Below are 13,942 nucleotides of genomic sequence, written 5' to 3' on the forward strand. Positions count from 1 at the left end.
AGCTCTCCTCCCATGGGCTGCTGTTGCTAATGACATTGGATAGCGTTGCTTCGAGACACGCTCAGTGTACAGTCAGAATGGAACATATTCAAATGGAAAGTGAAATCGCACTTCTACAATGCGTTTAGATGTCGAGTTCCAAACAAAATACCTTTGGGTGGTACCATCTCAATTGGTGGTCCTGAGCCAGTGATGCAAATTAAACATTCATATGGCAGGTACTATGCTCTCTATTAAACAACCACTTCTGTACTCTTAACGCCCTAACAGTTAATCCATACCAGTACGAACCAAACCAAATAAGCTGTTTAAAATCTGTCCCAGAAGCCACCGAGAGCTTTCATGGTCACGAATGGTGATCACACTGCAACGACACCATCTGTACAAGTATAATCCCGACTGCTGGAAGAGGGCATCCGCACTCGGTGAGGTTTGTAAGGATAATTTGACCGTACTTTGCCATGCTGATCAGTACGACTTCCTGAGTGCGGGCAGCATAGACGCTGGAGTGGAGTACAGAGCCACAATGGATGTTGCTGCCCTCTACCACTCGTGATTTATCCCCACAGCCTATAACAACTGTTTTGCATAGCAGTCACCAATACAAGCACTGTCCGGGCTCATAACCCTGATCGGGCACATTACACGTGATTTGGTAATAGGTAACAACACCATATATATATTATTCTTATTAACATGATGATGTCATGGATGCTTGACATCATCATTAGTCCCCTGCTGCTGCTGGGGCAATGAAAACCCATGGGTGCTGGACTGCTGCCACAAAAGGCTGGCCCCGTTTACCGACGCAGTGAAAGAGAAGCCCGAGTGCATGTGGAGATGTCCGTGTGAAAACGTTCACCTCACGTGCTGGGAAGGTGCGCCACTGGCGAGACCTCAGACTCTGGGGAGTGATATCACTCTCCTGCTTCTGCAGCAGCAGCCAGCGCTGCCTCACATCTTTCTCCACGGGGCTCAGCACAGTCACCCCTTGAACAGCTGTCCATTGCACAAGCATTGGTTATGAAGTCACAATGATTTAGACAATGCCTGTTATCAAACTGCATTCTTTGATTGTATGTCCTACATAAGTTAAATCGTGTGCCTCCAAATTCGTGATCGGACAAAGATTTGTCTGTTTTGCGAATTTTGTGTGCACATTGTTACTAGTTATATTATTTTGATTACAGTCGATAGAAATTTGTCATCCCCTGGATTTAATGTATATTTATAAAATAAAAAGTATAAAAATATTGTTTCATTTTTCATGCACCCATTATTAGCTGCTTTAACCACACGCCAAAAGTGCACACCACAACAATACCACATGGAAGTTAATATATTGTTTGCTTCATCTTGTAATTTTGCAATGCAAGTAAAATGTACACCACTTTGCTTGTTTATTCTGCCATGGCTGCATTCACTCTAAAGTAATTTCATCCAAGAATCCATTGCACTAATATTATATATCTCCGTTGTTCTTACCTGGCTGAATACATCCAATGAAAAGACTATAACTTCGAAAATTCTACCCATGAATAAACATGGCAAACAAATTAACCCTGAATCACATTCAAGTCTCAAAGCCATAGCATCTCATAAAACCTTCATGCATTTTTGTCTCAGAGCCATAACACCGTCACTAATAATGAGCAGCCAGCAGCGTTGCTCGTCCAAGGCTGGCCTGTTCCCCCGTGTAAGGTATGTAGTGTTGAATGCTGAATGTGCTCGAGTAGATGCACACACACGCACCAGGGTGGTCTGGCAGGCTTTCTCTGATAACGGTGGTTGTTGGATGACCATCAGCCCAGGAAAGGAACCTCTCAGCATCCTCACGACGGATGAACTCGGTCCCAGAACCGTCGGCATGAATTGCAAACAGCCTGGCAACAGTAACGCATCAAAGAGCATGGCGGACAAGCGAGGCTTACTTTCAGTTGGGTCTGTCTGCATAGGTGACCTGGGAAATATATCCAGACCAGCACACCACGTTCCGTATACATCTCACTATGGCTCTGGCTACTAGTTCTAGATTTGAAGCTTTCGTGACTGCAAGGATTCATACTCTTAGGTTTTTTCGGTAAAGTCACGTAGGTAATAAATAAAATTAAAATTAATAAAAGTAATAATAGAAATAAAATAATAAATCACGACGTTTCGGAGGCAACACAAGTCTCCGTCATCAGGTGGGACCGTCACAGCTAGATTTACTGTATCAAGTGTGATTATATATAAAAATGTTTTATTATTTTATTTATTATTTTATTTCTATTATTACTTTTATTAATTTTAATTTTATTTTTTACCTACGTGACTTTACCGAAAAAACCTAAGAGTCTGGCTACTAGTGTCATGTGCCAACTACTCCAGTCTACCAGACATCCGGAATATATTCAGTGAGAAATTAAGCCCTGCTTATAAACAACCACACAATGAACACAGATAAGATAAAAACAAAAAATGTAGGTGGTAAATGTATACATTTAAAATACTCACAGTGTAACCAGAGCATTGAGAAGTACTAACAGGATAGTTAATTAACATTCAGCATTCGAAGCCAAGACATGTTAAAGTCTAATTAGAGTGTGCTATCACACCTGGGTGTAAATTGTTCGATAATGGGTAGAGCTGTCATGGAAGTACTGTGTTGAAGATTTGCCATGCTTAGACCTGTTAGGCAAATGTGCATAATACACTGCTTGGGCCAGTTAATCAGGAATGTTTTGGTGCAGAGTTCACAATAATTTAAAGTATAATCATTCAAGTTGATGGGTTATGTATTTTGTTCCACAAATGATCATATTCAATCGACTGCTAGATTGCATTCTTTACAAGAATGTAGGTTAATTTGCCTCCCATGCCAAATTAATTTTGTATCAAAATGAGCTTGCACATGCTTTAACTCAGAGGGTAAATTCGTTAATTAGTTTACTGATGAAGTAGAACATATTGAACGACAGTGCAATCTCCCTGATAAAATGTACCAAGTTCCAACGTATTTCTGCAGCGCCACATATCTATCGCAATCCTAGACACGGCCCTGCCAAGAGGGAATTCCCTGTGCCCCTGCACAGGGCTGTCGTTAGGCCCGTGTGCGTTCATCACCTTGGCGCGTGCGTGTCATAGCCTGCAGGTCCCTGCGCCTCCTCCCCATCCCCCCGTTCATCCTCAGCACCAGCACCAGCAGCAGCCGCCGCCGCGAGGGACGTTGAGGCCTCGCCATTGCACAGCACCTGCATTCAGGCCACACCGTGGTAAGGAAGGATGGCCCATAATATCAATAACGCCCTATAACAATCAATGTGATTCTTCACAAGAGACTTATATATCGGCTCGAATGTTAGATTACGTCTCTATTAATCCCACTTCACCCAGACTACTGGGCTGATTTTATGAGCGACCGATTATTTGAGATAAAAGGGGGCACATTGCAGCAAAGGCTTTTAATGGTATTAAATACAGGACTACGACATGGTAAACACGTGCAGCATGCCTTTGTAAATACAATAGTCTCGACTCATATTCGGATATCTGTGTCTCCATGTTAATTGTGCTGTTGCATTGCAATTCAGTATGAAGAATATACTGTGGTTTGAGTGAGTATCACAAATCCCCGGTATTTCTCATAAGAGGTCAGAAACTATATTGACAAAGTAGCCACTCTTGTTATTGCGGATTCTACTCTGCTGCCAATACTGTCTGGAACTCCCTCCACCTTGTTGTTCGCATTGTTCAAGTCCTTAAAGAAAACTTTTCTCCTTTACTTACCATTGGCTGCCTCCCCATGCAATTTATGTCATGCTATTATAACTATACTAAAGTGCCCTACTCCAAAAACTTGGCAGCACCCTCCTAAAAAGAGAGTCATGAGGCTAAGTGAGGCTTTCCTTGGCCAAGTAAGCGTAATAAAAAATAAAATTGGATGCTTTGAAGACGACGAGACACCTGGAAGTGGTTGCCATACACATCCACAGCTTCACAGGCGAGCGGAGCCACATGGCGCAGGAAATACGTCCCAGGAGTCAACGCCGGGTCCCGTGTTCCGGGCAGGGAGTCCAGGGCTGGCGAGGAGACCCTGCCCGGGCTGTACCTGGCTTCTCCATCCGAGGCTATGAACAGGGATCCCTCGCCACCACTGGGACATAGCTGGACACACACAGAAAGATATATATATGTATATAGGGGATTCATTTATAGATCTCACAATTAATTTTATCAGCGAGTTAAATATTACAAAAATGGTGACAAAAAAATCTCACAGAGCGTTAAAAGATGTAATAATGTAGAAGCAAAGTATTTTTGTGGGATACGTGTAGATGCGTTGGTGTTTAAAAAAATAATATCTCCCCATTATTTTAGTGGGTATATAAATGGATGACCCCGTATAGTGTGTGTAAGTCCGATGTAGGTCTATATCAGAATCACAATATTTATTTAGACTGCAAGAATCCAATGAGCTGTAAAGCTCTTTTTCACAAATGTCCAGTCGGGGCGGCTAAGAACGTTACAACAACAACATGACAGCAGTGCAAAGTACCAGCAAGGTAAACAACATAACCACACACAAATAGAAACTAAACCATTCTCATCCTACCAGACAAATCCCACTGAGGTATGAACTTATTTTGAAAAGCAACCTGGCCACAAATGATAGCTCAACAAAGTGGCTTATCATTTGAACATTTATAGCAGCAAAATATATTTATAGTGGTTACCCAGCATAATTCTCTAGGCCCCTGTGTAGGTTGTATAGATGTTATATAAGTCACATTTATTATATGTATCTAAGTTGGTGGGTCTAATGTAAAGTCAAAATTCCCAATGTAAATATATGGGACATATGCAAATCCAGGAGACATAATAAAGTCTCGGGGTATTAAGTATGTTTATAGGCTTAGATTTACATCATAGTTATATAATTAAAGGGGTCCAATACACTTAACATTAGCTCAGAGGCTAATATAGGACCCATATACTTATATGGGAACCATAGGATAATATACTAGCCAGATGTGCACTGAGTCCAAAGACTTATATAAGTCCCATGCGCTCACTTAAAGCCAACAGACGTGCATTGGCACAACAGTTGCTTAGTGCATCCAAATTGCTGTGTTTGCTAATGTGTGCAGTTAATGCAATAAATTCAATTTGCTTTCAAACAAGTTGTTTTTCTTGATTAGCATATTGATGTTAGTTATGAAGCATGGATTACATTTAAAAGCTTATGAATGAAAATGAATACTCTGTTAGAGACACAACGCCTTGCATGGGGTATTTCTGAGAATATTTTTTTACGTAGCCCAAGTCGTTCAATGAAATGTTCTTTATTACATTCAAAGGTAAACAGAACATTATGCCATTTCTTAACACCCTAAGTGAGTTGTACTAAATATTGTGGGGGTGCTAAATATTTACGGTGCATTCAAACTCACATCCGACTCAATTACCTGATAGGTCCCATCAGGCTTTGCATGCAAGACTGTACCACTCCCAAACAGGGCGGTGCAGCTCCCATCGTCAGGCCTCCACTGCAAAGTGGGCAGCCCTACGCTCTCCACTGTCACACACTTGACTCTCCTCACCGTCCTTACCACACCCTCGCCTGCACACCACAGGCATGGGCTCAGACAAGAGTAAGCTTCGCAAGTTTCTGGCATGCATGCCAAAACTCGTGTTGTATTACAGCTACAGCTAGAGTGAGCAGATTTGTTATCATTGACACAAATGCAAGTTATTGACCCACAAGACAGAATCAGATCACTTATGAATGCAAGGCATATGCTGCTGTATCACAAAAACAATGACTCAACAATGATTAATGCTCAATTGCACTTTGAATGTTAATGTGGACACTTTGTAAAACACGTGTTGTAATGACTGCATTACAAGGCAAACGTCATTGTCAGATTAAATGCAAATGTCAGATTCGTGGAATCTCAATTCACCACACCTCACATGCATGAAGCAAGTAGTATCTACATATTTGCAGTTAATCAAGTAGACAATGTCGCAATTCCAATAAAAATATTTTAATGGATATTTTACATTCCAAGCTCGTGAAGAATGTTCGGGCTGAAGAGGACTCACCGGTTTCCTGTTCGTCGGAGTTGTGGTCCAAAATGTGGCGGTGGTATGTGGTGATGCGCGTGCCATCCACATGATCAGCTACGATCCTCCCGTCCACATCCGTGACCGTTACCACCTTATCCTCCCGTGTTATCATGACCTGCGATATTAGCAACGTATCAATGTGTGTATATTTTATAACAAGATCGATGTGTCGTTTCTTAAAATGTTGAACAATCCATCAACATTAATCGAAGAGTGTAAATTGTAAACTCATATCGAATTAATCATGCAACTTATACATTTGTAAAACGCCGCAACTTACTGCTCCTGTCTGTGGGTCCGTAGCCTTGTAAAAGCGCACAGGCTTCACGTCTAGCCTCTCTCCCCCGCAGGTGCCAATGGTATGACCCAATGGAGTGGTTGTGAACCATGTGCCTGTCTTGGGCTGCTCCACACTTTCCAGAGGTGGGGGAGGTTCGTGTACATCTTGCTGAGAGTTGCCTCGCTTGGCAGTTGACTTGGTGAGAGACCTACCCACTTTGAAAAGGGCAACATTCAGAGGTCCGTACGCATGTGCAGAATAAGGGCTATAGCGTGAGCAGGGCAGAAAATACAGTGTTGTACTGCATTTATATGTTCCCAGCCTTCACCAACCCACACTGGCCAGCATGGTGAAGTGTGGTCAAATAATCCCACAACTCACACAGCATGGAGAGGCCCTCATCCAGAAGTAGATTGACAAAGGTCAGTCATGTATGTATGTTGAACTTCTACCCACAAAAAGCTGTTCTAATGTAGAATACAATATATACAAAAATACGTATGTGGAACTACAGTGTGGGCAAATGCAAAATCGTTGTTACTAAGGTGCACATGTGCATTAATATTTAGTGTAGCTTCATGTAAAAAGTTGCTATTAGACAACAAGTGGACAGACATGTGATTTGCGCACAGATTTCTCACCTCTTTTGTTACCACTGTCCTTGGGCACAATGTCTGGCGTCGGGGTCTGGTCGGGATGCTCCAGCTTCTCCGGTTTTGCTACGGGCGGTGGGACCACTGGGCCTGAGTCAGGGCTGAAGCTCACTGATCCATCTGCAAACAGAACCTAGTGGCAGGGTCCAAAACACACGTGCAAAATTGAATTTTTCATTCTTTGACTTTTTAATAGCCCCTTTGCTACAGATTAACCAGTTTACTCAGAAAAGCAAAAGTGCTCAAATGAAATTGGCCTGGCAATTAAATCAGTACATTAGTAAAACATATAGCATTAAAACTCATCAAAAACATGTGCGCATATGAATAATTGCAGTGTGCTATTGTTATAATAGTTGCTATTACAATAGATGAGCTGGAAGCAACCCTGCTGAGTGTCAAGCTTAAATGGAATTGATATTATGCAGGTTGAATGGATTTGAAAAAATACACACTCAAAATATTGATCTCTAAACAGGTTAAAAGCCCATTGAGATACACAAGGGAGATCTGGAAGTATGTAAACAAAATACAAGCAGAAAGGACAAAAAGATCAAAATACAAAAATCACTACAACATACAAACTATCCACCACATAGACTGTTCGGGCAAATGCTGTTTGACAGCATCTGTCATGGCCAGCACAACGTATGAGAGTGGTGTGGTCAGAACCATGCCACCTTTGTACCCAACTGCTGATGTTTACACCCTGCACCATGTACTCGTTAAGGCCACATTGACCGAAGGCATACCTAGGTACTATTTGGCAAGGATGTTACGTATCGCTGGGGATCGAAATCAGGTTGCCGAAGCATAGTAGTACAATGCGCAAACCACTACACCGCCATCCCCCAGATCATAAGAATGGCCGGTATCCCCCCTTATGTGACAGTGACATTACAACAGCACTTGTGCCAGGCTAGGTGCAATTTGAGGCCACATGAAGTGTCAAAGGCTTGCACGAAGGTCACGGGACAGACCCAGGTGTTATTAGTTAACTGAGTGAGATGACTTGTAGATGCACCACTTGTGATCCCTACTGCACCAATATAACACACTCGCACCAACAACGTGCACATATACTGTGTGTCTAAGAAATATGAATTCCTGCAATGCTTTAAGTCAAGATGTAGGGACAACAGCAAGCCAATGAATGAGATGACACCCGACACGGGATGAGATCCGATGTAGCAGGCAACGTGTGCCACCTGTGTGGAGCCGTCAGAGATGCTCCTGACGACGGCGCCGTCGCTGGTGACGACTCGAGACAGCTCGTATGGGACGCCCTGCGCAGGGCCAGCTCCCAGGACCCCACTGAACCGCACCAGCAGTCGAGCGCCCGTCTCCCTGATGACACCTGCATGTGCGAGCAGCAGAAAACCTTGCGATGACATGAACTTCATGCTGCTTGTGTTGCATCCAATCACTGGATTATGTGAAAAATAAATCAGTTACTATCAAGGCTTTAATTTCAGCCGGGTCTGTCTGGGTCGGCAACCTAGAAAATATGATTGCACCTGGTTATACCACTTCTGGTGTACACCCTGATATGGCTGTGGGTATTAGTCGTGTGTCTATTCAAGTTTACCAATGACCCGGAAAATATTCAATAAGAAATGAAGACCCGGTTACAATTGAAAGCTTTAAAAAAAACACAGAACCACTATGATGACATGAACTTCAAGCTACTTGTGTGAAAGACATTTACAAGATTAGTTGGACAATAAATCAAATGATTAAAATGAAAAGCTCACAAAAATACTGATAATCTAAATGCACAGGTTTCCTGGAGTGATTGTACTTTAAAACTTTTCAATTGCATAACCTATTTACATGTATTTTTAAACAATGAATGTTTTGTCTACAATTACAATTAGCAATGTGTAAGTGCGATTGTGACTGAGAGTGCCTCATGTCCCATATATTACCCTCACAATTTGACATTTAAAGCAGTTAAACCTGTTTATTGGCTTAAAATGTCAACTTGAAACTTTGAAATCTCATAAAGCATGAGGCTATCCGCATCCTTCAGGATGTGTCTGCTACTTTTAAAATCACAAGCGTTGCACACACAATGACTTAACATTTAGCTAAATAAAGATTTCCGTTGCACAAAACAATATAAAACAAACTTAATAAATTAGTTCAACGAGAAACACGGCTTGGAACAATAATTACATAGGCCCATGTGGGTTACTCAACTATTGGGTCAGACAATTAATCAAGCTGCTGAAGTTGGTGAGTGTTTGAATTAATGCAAAATAATAGAGTTAAGTAGATGTTGCAAATGCAACCATGTGCCCAGCTGGGTCTAACACAGTTGAAAGCACCACACTGGTTTAATTGCACCAGCTCAGCTTACTAAACTTTCATTTTAGCAGGTAATGCCCACTGAGCTGTATAGCTCTTTTTCAGAAGCAACCTGGCCACAAATGATAGCTCAACAAAGTGGCTTATTACGTGCATATTTATTGCAGCCAAATACTCTAAGCACATGCTTCTAAATGTGGAGTAAAAAAACGGAGGACCCGGAGAAAAATCCACGCGGCCACGGGGAGAGAGAGACATTAAAACTCCAAATATACAGACATCAGGGTGGGGATCGAACACACGACCTCCTGTATACCGGGTGAGGTATTTAACATCTCTCCACTGTGGAGCCCCTAGGCACCTAAGCTTCAAGGTTAGGTACCTATGGATGTGTCTGTGTATATGTGCATGGACAGCCCATTGGGACAGGACATGCTGAGAGCCAGCGTGGATGGAGAGGAGAGTTTTTCCTCGACCCGCTCCACTTGTGGTGGCTCTTGCTTAGCCTGCTCCGGTGGTTTCTGCAACAAAAACATTTCACATTCAACGATCAATTCATCCCTTCTAGTCATTGAGAGGCTGTTGATTGTACTCTAATTTTTTATGGGTACCAGCATATTTTATACTCTTTATTTATGAAAGGCTTCAATTAGTTTCAAGATTACTATTCAGGAGGAGCCTGCAACGGGAAGGTTGGAAAATTATATTTTAAAGAGTGATTGATGAAAATAGTAATAGGCTTTACTGTTTCTGGAAATAACACAGAAGGTGTTACGATGCTCAAATACCAAATAGACACCTTTTGCAAAAGGTCTCATAGATATAACTGCTCAACCCGAGCTATTCATGCTTTGATATTTGCATTGTTTTTGTTCTGTTCATCTTTTGGCATTCTCTGGTCTAACACGAGTGAGGCAAGTCCACAAAGAAGGATGTCTCTGGTATAGGCCAATCAGTTTAAAAGTCAATGAAGTCATTATTATCAAAGCACGTTTGTTTGCATATTTTACCATCAGCATGTGTCGTTAATGCAGACTTGATGCCTTGCAAATAGGTGTGGCTATTTGGTGTTTGAAGCATCGCAACACCTCCTGTGTTATTGCCTGAAAGGTTGAAGCCTATCCTTCTTTTCATCATTTGATACTGGCGAAAAGGTCCCATAGATATTGAAGAGTGAAAGACATGTTGAAGGACACCAAAGTACAGAAAGAACAACCATATATATGAAGGAGTAAGATGTAAAGCTCTGTACGGAAACAATTCAAACCCTCTTGCCATCTCCTCGCCTCCACATCGCTACCACTTACCCCAAGACTACAGCATCAGGTATGTCTCGGCAGCTTCCCATTCGAGTAATAACCAGGCTTTTACCTGCTTAGCTTCCAAGATCTGGCATTATTGGTTGCATTCAGTTTGATTTTGGTACCACTCAGTGGGTTAATGGGCCATTTTTAGGAAGGTTTGATATTTTGTACTTGCCCACTAAGCAGCAGGCTCAGTTTGAACAAAAGCGTCACATTACACCATGCAATGTTAACAGCTATGCTACCCGGCAACAGCCGCCCCCCCCCCCCCCCCCCCCCTTTGAATTGAGACATAAACAAGTTTGCTGCAATTGTGTGTCTATGACTATGGTGCTGATTTATAGCAAGATTGATAATAATATTTACAGTAAGAACCTTGTCCACCACAGCTGGCGTCTCGCAAGGCTGTGGCGGAGCTGGGGAGGATGCCGTCCGCTTGCGACCAGCCCTGGCTGACTTGGGCGACTTGGGCGACTTGGGCGACTTGCTGCGTTTATCCACACCAGCCGGAGGGGACGTAGGATTGGCACTGGGAAGTGGAGTTGGAGCCATTGCCGAAGGGATGCTCAGAGCAGCTATCAAACCGGGGTCTTCTTTGGCTGAGTTAAATGAGGCAACAACAAATGTTATTGCACACAAACTGTTCAGTGGATTTGTTTAAAATATTCACAACCCATTCAGGTACCTCACTTACTTGCTTGGCTCTTTCCACCAGGGCCATGGCTGCTAAAAGACAGGGTAATTCTGTCCGAAAAAGTGGCAGTGAAGGAGCCAAAACTCCCTTCGCATCCATGTGGAAACCCTGTGAACGCAGATGCAAATTTATTGTCAGACAGGAACTAGAGATATTTATGGATGTTTAACTTTTTCCGCACTGTACGTAGCCAACCGTGTTAATCGGAGGTGCGGGGGAAAGACAACAAACTAAACACAAAAAGCAGTTCTAAAGAAATTCCTTTTCAATCTAAAATTAATAGTGCATCGCTCCAGTGACTTCCTGCAATCGGAAGGAAGAGCGTTCCAGATGGCCGCAGAAGCGCATTTGAATGTGCGCGATGCGGTGACCATCTTTGTTTGATGGCGAGCCAAAAGCCGCTGCGAGGACGACTGGAGTTCGTGTGGTGGTTTGTGCTCCTTGACAACATCAGCAAGGTATTGTGATTCATATCTTTATTTAAAGATAATTTCAGCACAAATGACTCTCATTGCACATTATAAATCTTAGGTGCCTTAAGATTACAACTATTTTAATAGTAAGTGTTGCAATGAATATGTAAATATCATAAACCTTTTTTCTCCAGGTTCTGGTGTTTGCCGTTGCAAGGCCCTCCTGTGACCACCTCCGGTGTTACCCTGCAAGCCTCCTCGTGGCCATCAGCTACCAGCACTGCGTTTAGCCGGTGAACCAGAAAGCGGTGGCCGTCCTTCTGCACACAGACACGCACGCTTGTGCAGCCTGCATACACACGAAGTTCACCAGAGTTCATAGCGCTTCCATGACAAGCAATGATAAATAGACGGCATGCTGTGACTAAGCCGGCTTAAGCACAACCGGATAAATTAACGACACAAAAGATGGGAAGAGGGAAGATGGTCATTGATCTAATGAGGACAAAACATGTCATGCTTATTGTGAAAGAATACAAGTCGGAATGGATCCAGATATTAAGCAGCAAGTGGCAGTGTCTGGTAGACTAAGCTGGAGTGTGATTGAGGTAAGTGAAGTTACAAATCGGATTACTTATAAGAAGAGTTTACGTTTTGGAAAAAAACACCCGGTAGGAATTCAAAATGGAATTCCGAGTAGACCAGTTAAATGACTCTCCTAGAGGCATGAAACTGATTACACATTCAATACCTCGCTTCCATTGTAATTGGTAGTCGGTAACTGATTATGTTTTTTAAGTAACCTTCTTGCATCGCACACCAGTGTGCTGTGCACACACCTCGTATGAACTGCGTGGTCTCCACACGAATGATGCCTCCATCACTTGGGTAAAGGCTGATTGTTTTGCCATAAACCTGAACCAATTTTCCATCCATGTCATAGCCCAGCAACTGATAAAAGAAAAACATAAAAAATGTGTCATAAATCAATGAAGTCAGGCACAGAATAGTGGGCTTATGCGCTGCAGATGTTGTATATTATGCTGCTAGGATGCACGTGATTTAGTGACTGTGGAAGAAGAACAGTAAACAATGACATCAAATGCAATGTCTCCTTTCTTTTATTTTGTGTCGCTACATCATGTGCCTATAGTACTAACGTGTATTAATACAGAGTAGTTTAATATAACCAAATAGCTTGATTTACCAGTGTGGTTTGTATAAATAGATAAATAAAAACAATACACAACTCATCTTAAAATGCATTTATCCACTTACATTTATACAACTTTTAGTTAATTCAGCAAATGGGTTTTATAATTTATTTTATTATTTTGCCGTTTCTTAGTTTCCCGAGTTATTAATTAATATGCCGTGTGTCTGCTTTGCCTTGTACAGTGCTTTGAAATCCTCGATAAAAGCATTTTATAAATGGAATTATATGTTTATAAATTTCTTTTGTACATATTAATTTATTTGTAAGTCTAGAATCGTCCGATTATACTGTGGCAAATATTAATGTAAATCTTCTAATACGATGTTTTGCCTCGTATTTTCCATTAGTGGACATAAATCTAATATTCTTATTGGTTATACACTACTAATCACAAGAATATGTAATGTGTTCATTTAATGAAATGTATAATTTCACCATTCATTCTCTAACAGAAATATGCCACTGGTGGTGCAAGCCTATAATCTTGCACTTTGGATATAAGAGGCGGTGGATCACACCAAGTGTCAAACTCTAAAAGCCACTGGGATGCGAGGTGTCCAGAAGGCAAATGAATTCATGACCCTATCTATGACCTTGAAGTATTGTCCCCTTAAATGCATAAAATGTCTCTATGTAATCCAGTTTCCTCCCACATGCCTAATGTTAATCAATCAAATTGGCCAAGCACACTTTTGCTAAAATAATGACTCGGTAAGGCTTCCATGGCCAAATAGCCCACACCCTCGCGACATATGGAGGGCCTTGTCCAGCAGCAGATACATGTACTGTATATAATGTGTATAACATGTCCGGGTATATCTTACCATTTAATACTTAAGGATACATCAGTGCTAAATTTGTACACATGTAAGATTCTATATATTGAACACAAACAGCTGTCTCATCCTTCTCAATTAACAGTCACTAAATATGGAAAGGAAATACAAAAATATTTCTACAT

General features: G+C 41.8%; 1 protein-coding gene across 4 annotated transcripts in view; it reads right to left on the reverse strand.

Annotated features, from left to right (window-relative positions):
• Positions 1 to 13,942, reverse strand: part of SPAG17 (sperm associated antigen 17) — a 43,199-nt gene that overhangs the window by 10,191 nt on the left and 19,066 nt on the right. For 3 of the 4 annotated variants that reach the window (XM_061569549.1, XM_061569540.1, XM_061569531.1), the window contains exons 21-34: positions 12,605 to 12,716; positions 11,947 to 12,114; positions 11,353 to 11,460; positions 11,025 to 11,257; positions 9,737 to 9,875; positions 8,253 to 8,401; positions 7,033 to 7,177; positions 6,392 to 6,606; positions 6,088 to 6,226; positions 5,448 to 5,602; positions 3,946 to 4,146; positions 3,106 to 3,233; positions 1,753 to 1,883; positions 863 to 999 (exon numbers count right to left, since the gene is read on the reverse strand). In XM_061569549.1, the coding sequence (XP_061425533.1) occupies positions 863 to 999; positions 1,753 to 1,883; positions 3,106 to 3,233; positions 3,946 to 4,146; positions 5,448 to 5,602; positions 6,088 to 6,226; positions 6,392 to 6,606; positions 7,033 to 7,177; positions 8,253 to 8,401; positions 9,737 to 9,875; positions 11,025 to 11,257; positions 11,353 to 11,460; positions 11,947 to 12,114; positions 12,605 to 12,716 (2,160 nt within the window). The remainder of the gene's footprint in view (positions 1 to 862; positions 1,000 to 1,752; positions 1,884 to 3,105; positions 3,234 to 3,945; positions 4,147 to 5,447; positions 5,603 to 6,087; positions 6,227 to 6,391; positions 6,607 to 7,032; positions 7,178 to 8,252; positions 8,402 to 9,736; positions 9,876 to 11,024; positions 11,258 to 11,352; positions 11,461 to 11,946; positions 12,115 to 12,604; positions 12,717 to 13,942) is intronic. The other variant, XM_061569556.1, reaches the window with a different exon arrangement.

This window comes from Lethenteron reissneri, chromosome 6 (genome assembly GCF_015708825.2).
Source record: "Lethenteron reissneri isolate LAM-NWPU_2019-01 chromosome 6, ASM1570882v1, whole genome shotgun sequence".
NCBI lineage: Eukaryota > Metazoa > Chordata > Hyperoartia > Petromyzontiformes > Petromyzontidae > Lethenteron > Lethenteron reissneri.